At 60.6% G+C, this 22,467-nt stretch overlaps 2 protein-coding genes across 5 annotated transcripts; one reads left to right on the forward strand and one right to left on the reverse strand.

The window, feature by feature from the left end:
• Nucleotides 1-53: 53 nt before the first annotated feature.
• Nucleotides 54-16,352, forward strand: CC2D1A (coiled-coil and C2 domain containing 1A). Of its 4 annotated transcripts, none has more exons than XM_053896674.1 (29): nt 54-352; nt 1,919-2,054; nt 3,910-4,022; nt 4,117-4,182; nt 4,467-4,601; nt 4,705-4,942; nt 8,207-8,331; nt 8,614-8,686; nt 8,832-8,903; nt 9,012-9,142; nt 9,221-9,293; nt 9,983-10,116; nt 10,459-10,573; nt 10,655-10,827; nt 11,416-11,538; nt 11,621-11,679; nt 11,771-11,887; nt 13,239-13,312; nt 13,387-13,445; nt 13,570-13,621; nt 13,751-13,850; nt 13,937-14,027; nt 14,342-14,479; nt 14,567-14,631; nt 15,216-15,279; nt 15,375-15,501; nt 15,585-15,661; nt 15,742-15,789; nt 15,871-16,352. In XM_053896674.1, exons 1-29 carry the CDS (start codon nt 293-295, stop codon nt 15,889-15,891), a joined length of 2,859 nt encoding a protein of 952 aa, XP_053752649.1. In that variant the 5' UTR covers nt 54-292; the 3' UTR covers nt 15,892-16,352. The 4 variants fall into 4 exon arrangements, with proteins under 4 accessions (XP_053752649.1, XP_053752651.1, XP_053752650.1 ...); XM_053896676.1 differs by having other exon boundaries at nt 14,570-14,631; XM_053896675.1 differs by having other exon boundaries at nt 10,462-10,573.
• A 434-nt stretch (nt 16,353-16,786) lies between these two features.
• On the reverse strand, nt 16,787-22,017 carry PODNL1 (podocan like 1). The gene is given in 13 exon segments (XM_053896679.1): nt 16,787-17,218; nt 17,371-17,519; nt 18,174-18,428; nt 18,430-18,501; nt 18,503-18,553; nt 18,555-18,834; nt 19,332-19,447; nt 19,706-19,862; nt 20,188-20,297; nt 20,432-20,496; nt 20,784-20,877; nt 21,407-21,631; nt 21,779-22,017. Coding segments are annotated over 13 exon segments (1,752 nt in total). The 5' UTR covers nt 21,782-22,017; the 3' UTR covers nt 16,787-17,043.
• Between the last annotated feature and the right edge of the window lie 450 nt (nt 22,018-22,467).

Consider the following 22,467-nt stretch of genomic DNA (forward strand, 5'->3'; position numbering starts at 1 on the left):
CGCCCACCGCCCGGCAGTGCGCACGCGTGCCCGCGCACTGCCTGCCGGGAGTTGTAGTTTCAGTGCGGCGGGCCCAGCAAGTCCAGTGGCTGCGCTCCGGTGCCGCGGCGCCGAGGCCGAGGCGGAAGTGGGGCGGCCACCCCCGGGGTCGAGGGCGCGGGGTCAGCGGTCGCGGGGCGCCAACCAGGGGCGCGGGGCTCAGGAAGTGCGCGTGCGCGGCGATAGGCCCCAGGGGAGGAGGCAGGGCAAGGCCAGGCGAGGTGGCCAGTGGTCTGGGCATCCTGCCTGGAAGATGCACAAGAGGAAGGGACCCCCGGGGCCCCCCGGGCGAGGTGCCGCCGCCGCCCGCCAGGTGAGTCTATACCCCACGGCCCCGCCTAGAGAACCGTTCTCACCCCTATCACAGGTTCAGAGGAGGGCCCCACCCACCAGGGGAACCGATCACCACCCCCAGGTGAGCCCCGGTCCCCGCCTTCCAGATGAGGTTCTGCCCCCAAAGTGGGGCCTAGTGGCCCCGGCTCCCCAGCTCCTCAGCTCTTGGCGCCCCGCCCTGGGCTCAGAGCCACCTGTTGCCGAAGCCTCTCCGGTTTGGGAGGGGAAGGCCTCGGACCTGAGATAAGGATAGTTAATGTACTCCTGGTTTGGACACTCATGGAACCTCGCATCAGCCAGGCCAAGTCAGACTTTCTATCCCCACTGTACAGATGAGGACACTGAGGCCCAGAGAGGTGAAGACAGCTTCCCAAGGTCATAGGGATTAACAGCTTGGCCAGGGCTAAGTGCAAAATCCAGAGCGGCTGCCGTGAGCCCACGGGACTGTGTCTGGTCGTCCTTTTCCCTCTTCCGTCTCCTCTGCCCCAGGCACCTGGAAGGTTTGATTTTTCTTAGCTTTGGTGGAAGGAGCTCAGGCCATAGTTTAGTGCCCGGGCATTAGAATCTGGCCAACCTGGAGTTCCCTGCTGGCCTCTGCATGTTGGACACTCAGCTTCACAGCTCTTACACCTGTTTCCTCGTCTGTAAAATGGAGGCCCTAAGAGTCCCTATGTCACAGCACAGTTGTGAAAATTCACTGGATAGTTTATGGAAAGTGCTAGAACCTAACACTCAATAAGCATAACTTATTTTTTTTAATGTTTATTTATTTTGGGGAGACAGAGAGACAGAGTGGGGGAGGGGCATAGAGAGAAGGAGACACAGAATCTGAAGCAGGCTCCAGGCTCTGAGCTGTCAGCACAGAGCCCGACGCGGGACTCGGACCCACAAAGCACGGGATCATGACCTGGGCCGAAGTCAGACACTCAACCGACTGAGCCAATAAGCGTAACTTATTACTGTTGAAAGGAGCCATACATAATAGCCAGCGTTTGCCCATTCTGACCGACAGAAAAGGCCGTTTTGTGTAGTTCAGTGTAATATTATCACATCACGATTGGTCATTAGCTGGGACGGGATAGGAAGACAGGTCTGTTACACAATGAAAACCCCGCTTTCAGTTTCTGTGTTGTCCGGGCTTCTATGTGCTCTTGATAACTCCAGGCTTCCTGCGTGGCCCCCTCTGCTGAGTATGCTGGAAGGAGAAGCCCAGGTGTACCGAGTGGCTTAGCTTTGGGCAGGGTGTAGGGCCTGTCTTTCCCACTGAACTCAGTCAGCAGCACATTGTGGGTGTGGGCTCGGAGCAGGGAGCAGGGTCTCTCTGCCTGCCCTTTGCCCCGGGTTGATCTAGGCCAGAGGGCCTGGCCCATCTTGGAACACCTGTTGCATTCTCAACCCATTCCAGCCTCCTGGCACTTCCCTGGGGAAATTGCTTTCCCTCCGAGACCTGGGTTTCCTTCCTGAGGGAAACCTGGGTCTGTCCCGGTTGCCTCTGGACAGGTGGGGTGCATTCCAAGGTCTGACTGGACCCTTACTGTTCCCTCAGCTGGGCCTGCTGGTTGACCTCTCCCCAGACGGCCTTATGATCCCCGAGGACGGAGTTAACAATGAGGAACTGGAGGCCGAGTTCTTGGCCTTGGTGGGGGGCCAGCCCCAAGTCCTGGAGAAGCTCAAAGGCAAAGGTGAGACTCTCAACACACCCCTGAACATTCTCTGAGCACCTGCTGTGGGCAGGACTCAGCCCTGGGCCCTGGGGAGAAGGGGGAAAGGAGACGGAGAAGGTCTCTGCCCTCCTAGAACCCGCAGGCTGGGTTAAGAGGTTAAGCGATCAGCTCTGGACCCAGAGTGAGGGTTCAAATCCCAGTCGTGCTGCTTACTGGCTGTGTGACTGATGAGTCCCAGCACCTGTGTGGACTTCGTTTTCCCCGTCTGTAAAATGGGAATAATAATTGCCCTTAGTCACAGTAGTTCATCTTCTCGTGCGTGTAAAGTACTTCACACAGGGTCTCACATTTCCTCCAACACGCTGTCCCATGATCAGGTTGGGGTGAGGGAAGCACAGAAGGATGGGGGAGACCTGTGAGCTGGGGCCAGGTGCCCGCAAGAGACACCCACAATAAGGATGATCAGCAGGAGAGCTAGAAAGTGCGGCTGGGGGGCCCAGCGCATGCAGAGCCCTCCCCCCTCGCCCCGTGGGAGGCGACAGGGTCAGCAACACTGCAGTGGGGTTTGGGGCTGGAGCTCCAAGGGGAGACGGAACCTTTATACTTGTTAGCTAATTCAGTGCATTCTCATTATTAACGGATTCCATATTTGTGAATTCACCAACGGGCTAAACTTTCTTGGGAACACCAAAATCAATAGTCGGGGAGGTTTGGCAATTCCTGGCGGGCGTGCACAGAGCTGCAGAAAGTTTGAGTCGCTCACCTTGCGCGGTCCCAGCTGAGAGAGAGCAAGATGACCGTCGGCCTTCGTGTCTCAGGGCTTCAAGTAAACACGGGTCCTTCTCACAGTCTGTGTAAGGCTGCATTTTGCTCATTTTGGCACTCTTTGTGGGTACTCTTTGCGTGGTACGTTTTGCTGTTGAGAATGGCACTAAAGCGTGGCGCTTAGAGATGTCTCGTGTCTTCAAGGGCAAGAAGTTTGTGATGCGCCTTATGGAGGAAATACGCTAGCAGATAAGCTTCATTCATTCAGACACGAGTAGCCTTGAGTTCAACGTTAACAAACCAACGACATGTATTTAAAAAGGTATAGTTAGATAGAGGCACACATTGAACTAGGTTATGCATCGGCTGGTTGACGAAACTATGCCCAGAGGCTCATGGGATCCTAACCTTGTATTTCCTCTAGGGGCAGTGGTCCAGTACTTGCTAAGTCAGTGTGGAAAGCGCTTTTATAGGACGTAGGTAATGCAAATAATGAGAATAATTCGAATGACAAAGTGCTGATGACGTGCTTTTCTAGAACCTCATTTACCTTGAGTCCTCACGATGCATGTGTGAGGGAGAAACTTGCCCTCGTCTAATAGGTGGGAAGGCTGAGGCCCAGGGAGGTCACGTGACTTGCCCAGGGCGCCACAGTAAGAAAGCTGCAGAGCCAGGGTTGGAAGTCCGGCTTGATAAGCACGAGAGGAGGCCGGCAGGATTAGCGGGATCATACCTGGTGGGCCTGAGGGCAGTGGGGTGCCATGGAAGGGCCAGTAGGGGGGCATGCTGCCCTATTCTTTAGGGCCATGGGTAACTGGGACAGGAGGCTGGGGACTCTTTTTTTTTTTTTTTAATGTTTATTTATTTTTGAGAGAGAGAGGGAGACAGAGCATGAGGGGGGGCGGGCAGAGAGAGAGGGAGACACAGAATCCGAAGCAAGCTCCAGGCTCTGGGCTGACAGCACAGAGCCGGACGTGGGGCTCGAACCCACCAATCGCGAGATCATGACCTGAGCTGACGTCGGCCGCCCAATTGACTGAGCCACCCAGGCGCCCCATGGGGACTCTTGAAGGATCCCAGTCCATCTGGGGCCTGTCACTGCCACCAGGTCCCCTGCCCATGGAGGCCATTGAGAAGATGGCGAGCCTGTGCATGAGAGACCCGGATGAGGAGGAAGGTACCGACGACGAGGAGGATGTGGAGGCTGACGACGACCTGCTGGTGAGCACCCAGGGCAGGGCAGGGGGCCACCCATGCTGTCATTGCCCTGTGCAGCAGGCCCTCATGCCTGGCCTATGGCCGTGTGTCCCTGCAGGCAGAACTAAATGTGGTCCTTGGGGAGGAGCAGAAGTCTTTGGAGTCCCAGCCTCCTGTGGCTCAGGTATAGCCCGACAACCTGCTCCCCGTAATACAGGGTTCAAGGCCCTCCCTTGCCCCTCAGCCATGTTACCTTGGGCAGGTGACATGGCACCTCTGAGACCCAGTTCCCTGCACCCGGAACAATGATGATGATTTCTACCTGGGGTGGGGGGGGGGGGGAGGTGGCGGGGACAGCTGGCCCCCGGGGCACCATGCCTGGTGTGTGGTAGGCACTCGCCCAGGGGAGCCCCTGGGGAGAGCCCAAGTGGGGTCACCACCCAGACCATGCCCCGGTCCCTCCAGCAGCCCAAAGCCGCAGCCCCCAGCCCCGGGGTGGAGGCCACCTTGCAGGAGAGGCTGGCCCTCTACCAGAGGGCGATCGAAAGCGCTAGGCAAGCTGGAGATGGAGCCAAGATGCGGCGCTACGACCGGGGGCTTAAGGTGAGCGGGCGGGCGGGTGATGGGAGGGCGCTGGCACCCTACCGCCGGCCCACCGCACCCAGCTGTCAGGCTCCTCGGAAACCCATTTCACACCTTCTCTCAGACACTTGAAAACCTGCTGGCCTCGGTCCGGAAAGGTAACGCCATCGACGAAGGGGACATCCCACCGCCCGTGGCAGTGGGGAAGGGTCCGGCAGCCACCCCCAGCCACACGCCCGCACCCTCCCAGCCGGCCTCCACCACGAGCCAGCCAGCCCCGGAGCCCAGGGTCACGGTAGAAGGCCCGCCTTCCTCTGCCCCGGCCTCATCCATAGGCTTGGCTAAGCCCCAGGTTCCTCAAGGTAGGCCGGGGGCAGGGCTGGGCTGACATGGGATGTTGCAGGCGTGGGGTCTACTCAGCACTTGGCCATTCTGTGGGGGTGCAGGCCCTGCACTGACTGTCAGATATCCTTAACGCCCCTCGCCTCCCCAGGTCCTCATGTCTCTGGAGTTCACGAATGCCGTTTTTTGTACGTGTGGTGGTTTAATACATACAACATGACGTTGGCCCTTTGAACCCTTTTTCGGTGTGCAATTGAGTAGCACGTTCACCATGTGGTGCACCGGTCTCCTCTGTTTCCAAGACCGTTTCATCAAACAAAAACTCTCTTCCCGCGAAACACTAGCTCCCTGTTTCCGCTCCCCCGGCCCCTGACAGCCACCATCTACGCTCTATGAGTCTGCGTCTCCCGGATACTTCACGTAAGTGGGACGACACACGAGTTGTCCTTAGGTGCCAGCTTCTTTCACTTAGTGTCACCTTGCAGCACGCGTCGGAGTCCCTTTTGAGGGCTAACGCGTAAGAGCTATAAGTGGAAAATTCCCCAGCCCTCAGCATGTCTGTCTTCTAAAACTTACCTACGGGCTTATGAGTTCAAGCCCCACGTCAGGCTCTGTGCTGACAGCTCGGAGCCTGGAGCCTGCTTTGGAGTCTGTGTCTCCCTCTCTCTCTGACCCTCCCCCACTCACACTCTGTCTCTGTCTCTCTGTCTCTCTGTCTCTCAAAAATAAACATTAAAAAAAACCAAACAAACCCTCACCTGCGGGAGGTTTTCCTTCCCAACCTCTCCCTCTCCGGTGGCCTTCCTCCCGCTACCCGAAAGGAGTGCCCGCCTCTGTCCCTTCTAGAATATCAACACAGGCACTGCCCCAGGGGCAAACGCTCCCCAAACATACGAAGAGACACTTAAAACTGGGCTGGCCCGGTTGAGAAAGTAAACACCAGGTCTAAATCTTTCCACAGCCCGGCTGGTTTCTAAGCTATTGTTTTGGCAAAGTTCAGGGAAGGTTGTTGGAAATCGTCACCCGAAATGCTCAGCCAAAATCACCAAAGCTTTTTTCACGATGGGGTTTTGGCATACGACTTGGGTAGGGTCCAGGGAAGCCCGCAACATGGTGATAACAGGACCCCGTGTCTTCCCGTCTATTTGTTGGTATGAAGCAGGTTTCCTGGTGCTTTGAAAAAGAAAAAGGGGAAGTTGGGAAACAATGAACAGGGAAACGGGAGTTAATTGGTAGAAGGCGGACCCAGCCCCAGCCCTGTCAGCAAGAGGTGCCAGTGCGATAAAATTGTGCTCTTGGCGTATGAAAACTCTTTATCAAAAAGCCTGATATATTTAGGCTTTGTTCAGTGCTATGCTAATAATACCAATGATTCAACCTGGAAGAATGTTTTCACTGCCCCCCCCCCCCCCCAAGAGGGAGCACAAGCAGGGGAGGGGCAGAGGGAAAGAGAGAATCTTAAGCTGTTAGTGTGGCCTGGATCTCACAACCCTGGGATAATGAGCTGAGCCCAAATCAAGAGTCAGATGGATGCTCAACTGACTCAGCCACTCAGGTGCCCCCGGAAGGACATTTTCTTAACTCTGAGAGACTCACTGTGATCGGAGATAAAACCGATCAAGTGTCAACGCTCTTTTGCTTCCACCCACGGATACCTTTTCAGGCAAATACACCTGAACTTAAAGCTGTAGGTGCAGTTGTCAGTCTGAAAAAGTACGATGCATGCAGCTTGCCAGGCGTTTCTAGGATTTGTGGACCCCGGTGGTCGTTAAGTGCAATAGCCCTTTGTTTTTTTAGGTCAAAAATTGCACCAGTTGCCTTAAATTTAATGATACTTCTCCTGAAAACCTATCGAACGTGTCATTTAATACTGTAACTAGCATACTGTTTAAAAAAGCAATTTAGGGGGGCCTGGGTGGCTCAGTCGGTTGAGTGTCCGACATTGGCTCAGGTCACGATCTCACGGTCTTTGAGTTCGAGCCCCGCGTCGGGCTCTGGGCTGACGGCTCAGAGCCTTGAGCCTGCTTCGGATTCTGTGTCTCTCTCTGCCTCTGCCCCTCCCCCACTCATACTCTCTCCCCCCCCCCCCACCCAGTATGAAAAAAAAAAAAAGAAAAGGCAGCTTTAAACTGAGCAGGCCCCCTGTTTCTTTGATAAACACAGTGCAGCACTGTATCTCTCTTCCTTGTGGCTTTCCTGGTATCATTTCTTACAGCTTCGTTTATTATAAGAACAGCATATAACGCGCATAACGTATGAAACGTGTCGATCGGTGGTCTTTATTGGTGATGCCTGCGGTCAACAACAAGCTATGAGTAGTCAAATTTGGGGGGAGTCAAAAGTAGATTTCCAACTGCGTGGCGGGGGCAGGGGGTGTTGGTGCCCCTGACACCCTCATTGTTCAAGGGTCAACTGTACTTGATGTACTGAATTGTACACTTAAAAAGGGTTAAGAGGGTAAATTTCATGTGTATTTTGCCGCAATTAAAGAAAACAAGGGGCACCACCAGCTCATTCGGTAAAGCGTGTGACTCTTGATCTCGGGGTCATGAGTTCGAGGCCCACAGTTGGCATAGAGCTTGCAAAAAAATAAAAAATAAAAATAAGTCAATACTGGTGAGTTTCAAATCACCATGGTAGTTAAAGTACATTAGATTAAAAAACGTTAAAAAAATTTTTAACGTTTATTTATTTTTAAGAGAGAGAGAGAGAGTACAAGTGAGGGAGGGGCAGAGAGAGAGACAGGGAGACACAGAATCCAAAGCAGGCTCCAGGCTCTGAGCTGTCAGCACAGAGCCCGATGCAGGGCTCGAACCCACAGACCGTGAGATCATGACCTGAGCTAAAGTCAGACACTTAACTGACTGAGCCACCCAGGCGCCCTTAAAGTACATTAAGTTTTAAAGAGTGATGTGATAGTTCTGTTTTGTGAATGTCAGTATTTGCACGACACTGGGAATGACAACTGTGGCCACTTTTTAAAGTTAAGATGAGGGCCGCCTGGGTGGCTCAGTCGGTTAAGCGTCCGACTTTGGTGCAGGTTATGACCTCACGGTTTGAGGGTTCAAGCCCCACGTCGGGCTCTGTGGTGACAGCTCGGAGCCTGGAGCCTGCTGCGGATTCTGTCTCTTTCTCAGGTCCCGGGGTAGAATCCCCGCCACACCATCTTGGGGAGACGGCATGGCCTCTCAGCCTCGGCGCTCACATCTGTAGGTCAGGCCTAAGGAACAGGCTTCGTTGTGACGGTTAAACAGAGGCGGTTCGTACGCTGTTCCCCCTTCCAGGTCCCTGCAGCCCTGACCTCCTGGCCCAGCTGCAGAGCCGCCAGCGCGAATATAAGTTGGCCGCCCTCCACGCCAAGCAGCAGGGAGATACTGCCACTGCTGCCAGACGTTTCCGTGTGGCCAAGGTGCGTCCAGACCGGTGGGAGAAGACACGATGCTTCCGACTTTGTGTGGTGGCAAAGAACAGGAGCGCTGTGGTCAGACGGACCCCAGTTTGACTCCTGACCCTTAGTCACTCTGTACGTGTAGTTTTCCGTATCTCTTAAAGCCCCGGTTTACCCTGCCTGTGAAATGGGCGTCAGTATTGGAAGGGGCTTAAGCAAGATGCTGCAGAGGAATGGACAGAGGCTCCCCACAGGGTCCTGGCCCCCAACCGCAGCCTCTTCCCCTCTTCTCCTTTCTCTCAGAGCTTCGATGCCATCTTGGAGGCCCTGAGCCGGGGGGAGCCTGTGGACCTGTCCCGCCTGCCACCTCCCCCTGGTGAGGACCCCACCACCCTGCCCGGCCTCCGGGACTTGGTGCTGCCACCCTCTCTGGTCACCTGGGGACCCCCTCAGACCACACCAGCGTGGGGTAGGGGGTCCCCGAGCAAGCCCCTCACTGGACTGGACCTCTCTGCCCTCAGACCAGCTGCCCCCAGAGCCACCCTCGCCATCACCGCAGCCTCCGGCTCCCAGCACGGTGCCCTCCACGCCAGGTAGGCTCTTGGAACCCTGTGTGGTGGGCAGGCCAGGGCGACAAGTCTCTCCCTCCCAAGACTCTTAACCCTGCCCCTCTGCTCCCCCTCGGCCCCCGTCTGGCCCAGAGGTTCCCCCACCTCCGCGGACTCTCCTGGAGGCACTGGAGCAGCGGATGGAGCGATACCACGTGGCCGCGGCCCAGGCCAAGACCAAAGGGGACCAGCGGAAGGCTCGCATGCATGAGCGCATCGTCAAGGTGTGTGGGGGCCCAGTGGGCAGGCAGACAGCGCCCGGGGGCCTTGCCCAGGTAGCCCTAATCCCGTGTCCACTACAGCAATACCAAGATGCCATCCGAGCCCACAAGGCGGGCCGAACAGTAGACGTGGCCGAGCTGCCGGTGCCCCCAGGTAGGCACAGCCCCCACCCCTGCCCCTCCCGGCCTCTGAGCCTCCGTAGGTGCTGTTCCTCCTGACCGCACAGGCCCAGGGAGCTGTGTGCTCCGCGTTCGGGAATTCTGCAAACTTGTTAGATAATTGGTACCTTACAGTTGGGTCCCAATAGGAGTGTTTATACCACGGAAATCGGCAGACGCTAAAAATCAGGGGGTTTTACTTGGAGAGCCTGTTCACCGGCCCACCATCGTCTGTCTGATTTCCTCCATTTCTTCTGTGTTCGACTCCTCCTTTCGCATCAGCTCTCGGCCTTACACTCTACTCAGCCTTCCATCAGCCTCGCAGTGGGTTGGGGGCCTCCTCTGGGTTCTCAGAGCTGCCCGCGCACCCCCGGGAGAGCAATTATTCCTCAACACCTTGGTCCCCTGGGAATCCCTCCAGGCCTGTGACCGCCTCTTGTGCCTGGTAGCCCGCCTCACCCCCTGCTTGCCCGTTGGCGTCTGGTTCAAGGCCCAGGGTCAGGTGAGAGGCAGCAGGAGATTAGGTTGGAATAATCTGGCATCTACACAGAACCAGCAGCAGCTCCTTCCTGGATTCAAAGTACATCCAAAGCCCCGAGGCTCCTTAGGAAGGGGAGGAACCCACGTCTCCGCCACCGCGGCATGGGTCCCTCCCTCCTGACTGGGCCCTGACTGGCCGCCCAGGCTTTCCCCCCATCCAGGGCCTGGAGGCCACCGAGCCCACCCAGCAGAGCCTGGTGGGGGTCTTGGAGACCGCCATGAAGCTGGCTAACCAGGATGAAGGCGCAGAGGATGAAGAGGATGAGGAACCTAAGAAGGTGGGAGGGGCTGGGGTCTTGGGGTGAGACGGGAGTGGCAGCAAAGCCCTGACAGAGCCTGGGAAGAGCTGGGCTCCCTCCCGGCCTGGCCACTTACTTCCTGGCTGTGCAGCCATGGGCAAGCCATTTTGCTCTCTGATCCTGCGTCCTCATCTGCAAAGTGGGTACAGGGGCTGTCTTTGTCTCTGCGAAGATTCAGCGAGAATGAGACTATATGGGGCATTCGTTGCTGAGGAAACAGAAACTAAGACAGTCACCATTGTCAGTTTCGGGCCCCGGCCCCTTGGGGAGTGGAACCATTGCGAGCGCTGGGAGAGCTCTGATTCCCTCCCTGTCTGTCAGCAGCCCACCAGCCCTCCGGCCCCCACGGCCCAGCCCAAGGCCCCACCCTCAAGGGCACCCCAATCAGGCTCCACCCCAGCAGCCAAAACAGCCCCCAAGGGCACATCCGCCAGAGGTAGGTATGCCCTCCCTTCCTGGGCTGCCTGTTGCTTGGCTGTGGGCCAGGCCGCATCCACAGACACCCCTGTACCCACAGCCCAGCAGCAACTGGCCTTCCTGGAGGGCCGCAAGAAGCAGCTCCTACAGGCCGCACTGAGAGCCAAGCAGAAGAATGATGTGGAGGGTGCCAAAATGCACCTGCGCCAGGCCAAGGGGCTGGAGCCCATGCTGGAGGCCTCACGCAATGGGCTGCCTGTGGATATCGCCAAGGTGAACCCTCTAGGCCTGCTGGACCTCCCCAGGCAGCCACCTGTTGGGCTGTGGCCACTTAGCAGCCACGTAACTTGGAGTATATTAGTCAGGATCCAGGTTAAGCTTCTGTAACGGATAAGTACCCCCCCGACTCAGTGGCTGAAAGAAGACAGATATATTTCTCGCATGTAATACTCGGGGCAGTCTGGGCTCTGGAAAAGACAGAGCCCTCCAGGGCCCAGGTTCCTTCCATCTTGTTGCTCTGTCATACCTTGGAAGGTCATCTTTGTCCACGTGGTCAGAGTGGACTGATGCCCTTCCTGCCTTCAGTCCATGGGAAGCATTGAGAGAAAGAAAGGGCAAGGCAAGCAGTTCCATTTAAAGCAAGGGATGCTGGGACATGTAGTACCTGGGCTGTGTGCCACTTTGGGAGGAACCATCCACTTCTCTCTGAGCACCACTTTTCTCCTCGGGGAAGAAGAAAGACCAGGGCTGGGGCAAAGCAGTGGTCCAGGAAGGCCTCTCCAAGAAGGGGTGACATTTCCATGCGTGGGTCTGTTTGTTGCTAACCAGCAGGCCCCTCCCCATGAGGCTTGTCTTCTCTAGGTGCCACCCGCCCCCGTCAACAAAGACGACTTCTCTCTGGTCCAGCGGCCTGGCCCAGGTCTGTCTCAGGAGTCTGCCCGGCGCTACGGTGAACTCACCAAGCTCATAAGGCAGCAGCATGAGGTGAGGTGGGCCCCTGGCCCAGATCAGCAGGCCTCAGGGTCGTGGCCCCCCACCCCTCCCCTCACTGCCTTCTGCTCTTCAGATGTGCCTGAACCACTCTAACCAGTTCACCCACCTGGGCAACATTGCCGAAACCAGCAAGTGAGTACCCCTGTCCCTGCCTCTGCCAGACGTCTGTACCCCCATCCCATCCCTGGGACCAGGGACCTGAACAGGGCTCTCTTGCTGGCAGATTTGAGAAATTGGCAGAGGACTGTAAGCGGAGCATGGAGATTCTGAAGCAGGCATTCGCCCGAGGTCTCCCCACGCCCACTGCCCGCTTTGAGCAGAGAACCTTCAGCGTCATCAAGTAAGGCCCTGATGCCCCTTGGCCCAGATGCCCCTTTGGAGAGGGGCTTGCACTCCCCAGAAGCCAGCAGAGGACTTGCCTCTGGGGGAGAGTTTGGTTGCACGGTGAAAGCACAGTATATGCAAGGGTCCTGAGGCAGGCATGAGGTGCAAGTGAAAGACGGTGTTGGGGAGTTGCCAGTGACACATTAAGAAATGGGGAAGACCGAGTGAGTGCAGAGATGTGCCTTGTCCCAAGGCCCGGGCGAGCCCTCAGCGTGGTTGTTGTTGGTCCTGCTCCTCTTAAGCCTTCCCACACCGTGGGGAATTGGGATCATTTCCCCCACTTACAGATGGGGTTAGGCACAGCCACTGCAATAACCTAGGATACCCCACACCCCTTACCTTGGCTCTCCCACATCTGCACAGCCTGGCTCCCCATCACCTCGTCCCCACCCACTGTCCCCACGTTGCTTGCCTCCTGCCACACAGGCCTGTTTTTGGTCCCTCAGACAAACCAAGCATGTTCATCCTCAGGGCCTTTGCACTGGCTCTTTCCTCTGCACAGACCCTCTTCCCCAGGTCTCCGTGTAGTAGCGCCTTCTTGGCATCCGGAATCACCTATGATGTCGCCTCCCTTGAGAGGCCCTCTTTGACCACTCCCGTCTACAACAGCCCATCTTGAGCATGCTCCACTCTCTTCCCCTATTTTAATTTTCTGCAGAATTGCTTTGTTTTCTCTGTTTATATACGCATTGGTCTTCTCTTCACTCAGCTAGCTTGGGCTCCATGAGCACAGGGATGGGGTCTGTCTCACTATATCCCCATCAGTGAGGACACCAGCAGGCACATAGTAGGGGCTGCAGAAATATTGCTCTTTTAAATTTGTTAAGATGTTTATTTATTTTTGAAAGAGAGAGAGAGAGAGGGACAGGGTGCGAGCGGGGGAGGGGCAGAGAGCGAGGGAGACACAGAATCTGAAGCCGGCTCCAGGCTCTGAGCTGTCAGCACCGAGCCTGACGTGGGGCTCGAACCCACGAACCCTGAGATCGTGACCTGAAATCGGACTCTTGACCGACTGAGCCACCCAAGCGCCCCCCAGAAGTATCGTTAAATGAAGGGAAGGTCCCCCAGCAGTGAAGCCACTGGCTGGCGCAGAGTGGGTCCCAGACTGAAGAAAAGTCTCGAAAATAAGCCATTGGCAGATCTGGACAAAGAATTCCAGTCTGTCCAGATCCTAAAACTGGAGCCCAGGAGCCCATATAGCTACAAAGGCCAGCATGGGGTGTGTTCCCTGGATCCACAAAGGGAAAAGAAGGCGGGCAGGCGTTGGGGCTGACGTGCCTCTGTCTCCCCACCTGCCCTCCCGGAAGGATCTTCCCTGACCTCAGCAGCAACGACATGCTCCTGTTCATCGTGAAGGGCATCAACTTGCCCACGCCCCCAGGTGAGGGGCGCCAGGCAGGGGTCAGGGCTGCGGGACTGCCTCACTGCCCGGCTCTGACCGTTGTCTGCCCACAGGGTTGTCTCCCAGCGACCTGGATGTCTTTGTTCGGTTTGACTTCCCCTATCCCAACGTGGTATGTAGAGAGCCCAGGAGAGGAAAGATGGGCTCAAGCCTCATCCGCGGGAGTGGGTCGGCAGGGGTCCAAGGGCAGGCCCCAGCCCCTGAGCCTTCCTGCCTCCTATTTGATTTGGCTCTAGGAAGAAGCTCAGAAAGACAAGACCAGTGTGATTAAGAACACAGACTCCCCCGGTGAGCGGAGGAGGAGGGGGAGGAGGCCGTGGCTGCTGGGAGGCACCCCAGCCCCGTGCAGAGAGAACCTGAAACCATAGCCTGACCCCTCCCTCTTTCCTCCTGGGCCTGTCCTCATTCCCTGAGTAGAGTTCAAGGAGCAGTTCAAACTCTGCATCAACCGCAGCCACCGCGGCTTCCGAAGGGCCATCCAGACCAAAGGCATCAAATTTGAAGTGGTCCACAAGGGGTGAGCTGGGGGTGCAGGTGCTGGGCGGACTCTGGGGGAGGGGGAGCTGCCCTGGGCCAACCGTCCTGTCCCCCTCACGCACACAGGGGGCTGTTCAAGACCGACCGGGTGCTGGGCACAGCCCAGCTGAAGCTGGACGCCCTGGAGACCGCGTGTGAGGTCCGGGAGATCCTTGAGGTGAGATGTGGACATTTGCCCACAGGCTCTGGTGTGGCTGTGTCACTTGTTAACGTTATTCAAAAGCTCCCTACAGGACCTGGGCCTCCTAGGGGTCTCTTCTACTGACCCAGCTTCTCCCCCAGGGATCCCAGACCTCCATACTACCCAGCCCTAAATATGCCCAGCACCCTGCTCCGTTTTGACCAATTGGCGTCTCAGCTCTATCTATCTAGGGGCTCAGATTTTGGAAATTACCCTGGTTCTCTCTGATCCCGGCCCTGGGCCTCCAGCCACTGCCTGCTTCTCAGTAGCCTCCCCTCATTTCCACCCAGGTCCTGGATGGTCGCAGGCCCACCGGGGGGCGGCTGGAGGTGATGGTCCGGATTCGGGAGCCACTGACCGCCCAGCAGTTGGAGACCACAACTGAGAGGTGGCTGGTCATTGACCCCGTGCCAGCAGCCGCGCCCACAGTGAGACTCCTGCCCATCAGCAACCCCAGGGAGGGAGGCTTGGTTCAAGCGGGCCGGGAATCACAAGACTGGTTCTGTCCACTGAAGCAGGTTGCTGGGCCCAAAGGGAAGGCCCCTCCCGTACCCACCCCTTCGAGGGAGCCAGGGAACAGGTAGGTGGCTGGGTCAAGCCATGTTGGAGAGAAGTCCCTTCTTCCTGTTTCAGCGCCTCCTGGACAGTTTCCCATCAGGCACGAATTGTAGTGCATCCCTTCCCTGCTGCAAAACGTCTCCTGGCTCCCCGTCTCCTGAAACGTCCTGACACTTCTCAGCCTGATTTTTAGGATCTTTTGTGATTGGACCATTATCAATATATCCAGTAGTCTCGCCCCACCCCACTTCCTCCTGTTCGTTCATGGTTATCTACACCTCGTTTTCACTGGCCTCTGGGCTTTTCTGTCTTCTGATGATGCCGTGAGCCCCCCTACCCAGCACTTGCTCCCCACTCCCCTGCCCGGCTCTGACTCCTCTGGCTCCCAGCTTGGCTGCGTTCTTCCCTGGGAAACCTTCCCTGACCACCGGGCACGGCAGTTGCCTGAGTGTAGAGCCCTCAGCCCCACTAGGTCGTGGGGTCTGCAACACCAGGGTGGGCCTAGCTTATCTCCTGCCGTTCCCCAGCGCCCAGTGCGTCTGTGAGAATTAACGAGGTCAGGCTTGGGGGGTCCTTGCGGCCCTTCATCCCTCCCCAACTCCACAGATCGGCCCGGCCCCTGCACAGCCTCAGCGTGCTGGCCTTTGATCAAGAGCGTCTGGAGCGGAAGGTGGGTGCCTGCTTTGACAGGCTGGCTGGGGCAGGATTGGGGGTTCGGTAGGCCCCGGGCAGGGCCGTCACAGTCCCCCACTCTGCACCCCCCAGATCCTGGCCCTGAGGCAGGCGCGGCGGCCGGTGCCCCCGGAGGTGGCCCAGCAGTACCAGGACATCATGCAACGCAGCCAGTGGCAGAGGGCACAGCTGGAGCAGGGGGGCCCGGGCATCCGGAGGGGTAGGGTCTCGGGGATGGGCACGTGGGGGGGGGGGGGCAGGGCAGGGCAGCAGCCCCCCATCCTCACCCCTCCCCACCCTCAGAGTACGCGGCCCAGCTGGAGCGTCAGCTGCAGTTCTACACAGAGGCGGCCCGGCGCCTGGGCAACGACGGCAGCAGGGTGAGCCAGGCGAGGGCCGGGTGGGCGCTGGGGGGCCGGGGCTGCCCGCGGCTGCCCGCTGACCGCCTCTCGGCCCCCAGGAGGCTGCAAAGGAGGCACTCTACAGGCGGAACCTGGTGGAGAGTGAGGTGAGCGGCCAGGCTGGGGGGTGTGGGGCACGGCTGTGGCCATGAGTACCCCCTCCCTGACCCTGGCGGTCTCCCCCTTAGCTGCAGCGGCTCCGCAGGTGAGGGGTTGGCTGGATGGGCGGCCCCTGGAGAGTGCCCAAGGCCCTGGCACCGGGAGGAGCTGACCAGGCCACAGCCGGAGGCCAGACAAGCAGACAATCAGCAGACCGTCAGCTCCAGATGGACGTGTCCTCCGCTGGGTTCTTCCTGGCGGGGGGCCCTGAGGATGGCACCACCAGCCAGCCTGTGCCCCTTGCCCCGGCCTGGCTGGGTGGGCCCTGGAGAGTCCCGTTTGCACAGCCTGGGGTGTCCGGCCCCCGGCCTGCCCCAGAGGTGGGGGGGGGGGGGCAGCTAGGACCAAGCCCCGAGGGCCCCTGCAAGCACTTTACTTCCTATCCCTCCCCAGCCTTAACCCTGAAGCCCACCCACACCCCAAAGAAGCCACTGAGGTCAGCCAGAGCCCAGCTGGCTCCCCAGGGCTGACACAGGGAATAAACAGCCAGGGCCACGCCTGGCTCACTCTGTCCTGTTGATGTTTCTTGCCCCCGCCCCGTGGCCAGCTGGGTCTCTCCCACAGTCCCCCGGGGGTTGATGGCAAGGTGCCCATAAGAGGGGCAGGCCGTGGGGGGAGAGTGCCCGTGAAGGATGTGTTCGATTCGCACACTTGCTCCGGGGACATGTGTGAGGGCTGTGGCCTGCTTGAGGGCGTCTGCCGTGCCGTGTGTTTCTGTAGCTGGTGGCCTTGGGTGTGTTCAGGTGTATACGTATGGTCAGCTGTCACGTGGTGGTTCTTGCTGACCCCTCGAAATCCAGCCCGGCCGCTCACTGGCCCCGGGACTTGGACCAGATTGCCTGACCCTCTTAGCATCCCACAGCGTCAGTTTCCTCCGTTGGATGCTGGGATGGTGAGAGCCCCTCCTGCAAGGTGAAGGGCATCTGGCAGGTGGTGAGCACTTGACAGGGTTATTAGGCTTTATTGTTGCCGCCTCCACTTGTGCGGGGAGTGGGGACCGCGTCCGGCAGGGCTGGTGTGGTCTGCGTGCCTGGCGTGCGAGCTGCGTGCTTGAGTCTCTCCCGGGGCTCCCTGTGTGTGGACGCAGCGCCCCTGTCCCCAGCTTCCTGGCCAGGCCCTTGAGGCCTGGGAGAGCCTGGTTGAGGCCCCGGATGGGCACCGTCTCCTCGGTCCGTGACCCAGTGGAGCCCCAGGGGTCTGGGCTACACTGCTGGACCCCTCCGGGCTCGGGGGCTCCCTGCCCGTGGCTGACGTGGAGTTGTGGGTGGCAGCCGGACCAGGACCTGCTCGGGGTTGCCCGCCGTATCCACCACACTCAGGTGCAGGAGGCCCAGGAAGGCGTCTGGTGCGATGCTGGTCATGTGAAGCCTGTTTGCCCTGTAACCGAGAGGCAGGCGTGAGGGTGGGTGCAAAGGAAGGGGGGGGTGGGGCACAACCGTCCTGGCCCACCCAGGCCTGCTGGAGCCCACCACAGCCCTTCAGGGCCCCCTGCCCCCAGGACCCGCTCTCCCCAGCCGCCTCCGGGGCACCTGAGAAAGAGGGCGCGCAGGCGGGGAGTGCTGAGGAAGGCTTCAGGACCCACGTGGCTGATGCGGTTGCCCTGCAGGTGCAGCTCCTCCAGGGCCTCAGGCAGGTCAGGGGGCACAAAGGACAGCTCGTTGTGGCTGAGGTCCAGCACCTGGGCAGAGATGATGCCACGGCGGCCCCGGGCCTTGAGCCCCAAACCTCCCTGCCCGGGCACTCCACACCAGCCTGGGCCTCCTCCCCTCAACCCCCTCCGCGTTGCCAAATTCCCTCCAGCCCCGACAGAGGTACAGTGAGTTCCGTCTGGGGCAGGCTGGGCTCTAGGTGCTGGGGTCCCAGACAGACGGGGACCTGCCTGCCGCGGGAGAGATCGAAGCAGTCGTTCGCTGAGGATGACACTTCCCTCACCGGGCACCCTCCCGACACCGTCTACTGACCAACCGCTCTCTCCCTAACTAGTGCGTCGGTGCCACGGGCCCGGAGCTGTGTCGCTCTGTGCCCACCTCTCCAGCGCCTAGGACAGCGCCTGCACCCCCAGATGCTCTAAACTCTGTGGAAGCAGCCGCGTTCAGGAGGAACCAGGGGGCCGTGTTCCCCGGGGAGGCGGAGGGGCTGGTTGCCGAGGACCTGGTGGCAGGGACGGCAGGGCCCAAGGCCCGGAGGCCGGCTCTGCCTCACCCACCCCGGGTCCGTCTGCCGGGCTCTCTTTGAGGCATCTCGGGGCCTTGTGGGAAGACGCTGCAAGGCGTGGGGATGGAGGGGACGGAGGGGCGGTGGGGGCAGTGTGGCTGACCGGCCGGCGCCTGACCTGGAGGGCCTGGAGTTCGTGCCAGGTGCCGGGCCCGATGTCTCCGACCCGGAGCTGGTTGTGCGCCAGGCTGAGCTCCCGCAGTTGGTCCAGGCCGGCCAGCGGCTCCGGCTCGAGGGCCCGCAGCTGGTTGCGCTGCAGCCGCAGGGTGTGCAGGCCGCCGGGCAGGCCGCCGGGCAGCCGGGTCAGCAGGTTGCCGGCCAGGTCAAGGCTGCGCAGGGCACGCAGCGGGCGGAAGGCCCGGCGGTGCACGCGGCGCGCTGACCAGGCGGTTGTAGGCCAGGTTGAGTTCGGCCAGGCCCGGTGTGCCAGCCAGGTCCCGCGCGCCCCAGCGTGGTCACGTGGTTGTGGGGCAGCACCAGGGCCCGCAGGCGGCGGGGGCAGCGCCAGGGGCACGCGGTCCAGCCCGTTGCCATAGAGATGCAGCGTGTGCAGGCCCCGCAGCGGCCGCAGCGCCCCTGCGGGCAGCCCCGTCGCCCCCAGCTGGTTGTGCTGCAGCAGGAGGTAGCGCAGGCCCCGCGCCCCGCGCAGCCGGGCCGCCTCCACCCTGCGGATGCGGTTGCGGCCCAGGTGCAGCACGGCCAGGGTGCGGGGCAGGCCCGCGGGCACCGAGGCTAGCCGGTTGTGGGACAGGTCCAGGTACTCGAGGTGGTGCAGCTTGCTGGTGGGAGAGAGGGCTGGCGTGGGGCTGGGTGCTGAGCGGGGGAGGTGGGGGGGGGTGGGGGTGGGGGACAGGTGAACCTTGGAGGTGAGGGTTGAGGAGTGCTCCCGCGATAGAAGCCGGAGACCCCAACTTGGGGGTGGGCGAGTCGCGAGATCTGGGTGGGAGGGGCACCTGCTGAGATCAGGGCAGAGTCCGGCCCCGGGGCTGGATGTGGAGGTGACCAGGACAGAGTTCTGGGTGCAAGTCTGCATGCGGCGGTGATGACGTTTGGATAATAGAACCCAGGCACAGAGGAGCTGGGAGCAAAAGGGTGGCTGCTAGGTGCTCCGATGAGCCTGGTGCACAGCAGGTGCTCAGCAAATGAGGCCTCGGTTTGGGGGTCATACCCCGGAGGGGGCTGGAGGGTTGCGGGGGGTGGGGCTTGGACTCCGAACCTTCAACCCCTCCTGCCAGCACGAGGCTGCACCTGTGTCCTCCCCTGTCTCAGGCCCCACCTGAAGGTGGTGGCATCCAGGCCGCTGTCCGTCAGCTGGTTGTGCTGGAGGTAGAGCTCCCGCAGGTGTGTCTGGCGGCTCAGTGCCCCTCGGGGCACCTTGGAGATGAGGTTGTTCTGGGAAAGGAGGAGACAGTGAGACCAGGGGCCGGGGGACAGACAGCAGCAGGGAGCTATGGAAGGCTCCTGAGTAAGGGAGTAGCAGGGAGCTAGCTTTGGCAACGCGGGTCCGAGAGCGCGGGTGTGAGTGACCCGCGCCAGTGGGCAAGACTCGAAGATACTTGTGACTACTGGCATTCTCGGGAGGGGGGGGGACTCCCCCAGGAGAGAGGGAAAGGGGGCGGGCAGGGGGCTGGCAGGGTGGAGGAGGGGCACCTGCAGGTGGAGCCGCTCCAGCGAGGGTGGCAGACTGGGCGGCAAGTAGCTGAGCCGGTTGCTGGAGAGGCTGAGGATGACCACGGCTTCAGAGCCGTGGAAGGCGTCAGGGGGCAGGCCGGCGTTGCTCAGCTGGTTGTTGTGGAGGTACACGGACCTGAGGGGAGCCAGGCTCCGGCCACCAGCCTGCCCCCGGCCCTCCCACCGGCCCCCGCCCCCGCCCCCTGCACCCCAGCGCGGCCTCCACTGTGAGGATGCGCACGCGTCCGCGCACTGTCTCCGCCTGGCGTCGCGGTTCTCCAGACGGCATCCAGGGTGTCCTGCCTCAGATCCCCCCCACCCCCCGCACCTCCCTCCCAGGGTAGGACTCTGCCCCTGCAGACCCTCAAGGGCAGGCTCATGATCCCCTCAGGCCTCCAGGGGTAGGGAGTGACCCCAGGCATATCTGAGGTCGGAGAGGTCCGGGCTGGGCCAGGGGCTACCTGAGCGCGGGCTTCTCCCCAAAGGTAAGCGGGAAGATCTCCGTCACTTGGTTGGCAGCCAGATCCGCAACTCGGAGGGAGCGGGGCAGAAACTGGGGGGCCACCGAGAGCTGTGGGGACGCGGCCATGCTTGGTCAGGGAGCCCTGCCCTCCACCCCACCCCCGCCGTGCCCTCCGCGCCCTGCTGTATGTCCCTGCGGGCCAGGCCTCAGGGCCGGGGCAGGGGTCAGGTGGGGGTGCTCACCTTGTTGTGGGCCACGTAAATGTGCTGCAGCTGCGTGAGGGACTCAAAGGCCTCATCGGGCAGGCCTGGGAGCGGGATGGGCAGTGAGGGGACCCCCCCCCCCGCGGCCCCGGGGCCCAGGGAGGGGGCAGTGGGGGAGTCTGTGCTCCCAGCTGCCCCAGGGCTCTTGGCTGGCGACTGGCAGGGGCTCCTCCAGGCACCCTCCCACACACCTCCCCACCCGTCCTCCAAAGCCACAGCCTGAGTTTCCATCCTGCTCAGCAAAGGGCAGTTCTGGGAACTACCGCAAAACTACCCACAGACCCAGCAGGGGAGGGAAGGGGCCGCCTCCCGAGGTCCCCTCACCCCTCACCCTCGGAAGAGATGAGATTGTTGTGGAGGTTGAGGGTCCGGAGGCTGCTGAGGCGTGACAGCTCATTGTAGGGGAGCTCCTGGAGCTGGTTGTTCTGGGGGGGGAGGATTCACACCCCTGAGCCCTCGGCAAGTGGCCGGAGCCCCGATTCCCAGCTCCCCATCGCCTTAAGCAAGTAAGCCTTGACACCCCTCACCCCCACACTTGATCCCCAAAGCCCCATTACCCTGCAACCAAAACAACCCCGTCACCACAAACAACCCTGTGATCGCCAAGATGTTGACCCCCCGACACCCCATCTGCCCCCATAATTGACCCCTGACACCCATCACCCTGACCCCAAACAACCCTATAAACCAAAAAGATGTCTGATATTCCATCACCCCCCCAAACCTGTAACTGCCAAGACATTGACCTTGTAACACTGCCAAATGCTCAGCCCCTCCTAAAAGTTCCAGTGTCTGTCCCCCCCCACCTGCCCTCGCCTCCAATGCCCAGACCCCGACGCTCTCACCCAGGCCAGCTTCCATCGCTGCCAAGACCCGCACGCCCAACGCCCCCATCACCCTATCACCCCGAAACCCGGCACTTGGCGTGCTCACCCCGGCCCCCGGGGGCCCCACCTGCAGGGAGAGGTGCTGAGCTGCCCGGGTGATGTTGTCCGGGAACACCTGAAGGTCCAGGCCATTGCAGTCCACTGTGTCTGCCCGGGGGCAGGAGCAGCGCAGGGGGCAGGCCCTGGGCGGGGGCTGCGAGCTCTCCCCCAGGTGGGGGAAGGCGGCGTCCTCCATGCCTGGGGTGGGTGGGGGGCCGGGCAGCAGCAGGAGCAGCAGCAGCAGGCTCAGCCGCTGGGAGTAGAGGGACTGATGGGTCACGGTGGCCCCAGGCCCAGCACCAGGTCACCATGGCGACAGGAGCATCCCCGCGTGGGGGGGGAGGGGGGAGCAGGCAGGCTCCCCTCCCTCCCCTGCCCTCCCGCCCCCACCCCACCTTACCATAGCCAGCCCCAGCTCTGCCGTCTCGCCTGAAATGCCGACCAGGGCTCCCTAATGGAAACCAGGCGGTCACCTCCTGGAGCCTCTTCCGTGGCCGCCACCGCCCCCCATCTCTTGGCACAGGCCACCCTCCACCCGGCTTGTTCTCCCAGGGGCTGGGGGGTGGGGGTGGGGAACTAGCCGGCCCACCCCCTTCCCCGCCCTGGGGAGGGCTGCCGGATGGGGCGGCGAGGACAGGCCAGCCCGTCCCCTCGGTCCCACCCCCACCAACCACCCCTGCTCAGCTTGCGTAACCTCGGCCAGCCTGGGCCGGGCCACAGGAGCATGGAATGCTTGGGGGAAAGCTAAGATTCGCCCTGTCTGGTATTTGGGCCAACCGCAGAAATAGGGGTGGGGGCAGAGGAGCGGAAGATGCTTCAGGCCACAGGAGGGTCCCCAAGGAACTGGGGCTGGCAGCAAGGGGTCAGGGCAGGCCTGGGCTCAGCCTGCCAGCGCAGATGCCAGCCTGGGGGCTCTCAGCCAGGCCTGCCATTTGGGCCCCTCCTCCTCCTCCCTGAGTGGCCACAGCCGCAGCTGCCTGAAAGGAAATTACACGTATTGAAGCACGAGCCCGGTGGTTAAGGGTGGTTAAGGATATGCACTCAGCGCCAGCCTGCCTGGGCTTGAACCTGGGCTCTGGCACCTCTCTG

The sequence above is a fragment of the Panthera pardus genome, unplaced genomic scaffold, assembly GCF_024362965.1.
Source record: "Panthera pardus isolate Hobbes unplaced genomic scaffold, ASM2436296v1 HiC_scaffold_8, whole genome shotgun sequence".
In the NCBI taxonomy this organism is placed as follows: Eukaryota; Metazoa; Chordata; class Mammalia; order Carnivora; family Felidae; genus Panthera; species Panthera pardus.

Excerpts from the sequence above, each read along its gene's own strand:
- CC2D1A (XM_053896674.1), top strand. The coding sequence starts at position 293 with ATGCACAAGAGGAAGGGACCCCCGGGGCCCCCCGGGCGAGGTGCCGCC. Across the intron at positions 14,028-14,341 it reads AGGTCCGGGAGATCCTTGAG|GTCCTGGATGGTCGCAGGCC; the intron begins GTGAGATGTGGA and ends ATTTCCACCCAG. Across the intron at positions 15,790-15,870 it reads GGAACCTGGTGGAGAGTGAG|CTGCAGCGGCTCCGCAGGTG; the intron begins GTGAGCGGCCAG and ends TCTCCCCCTTAG.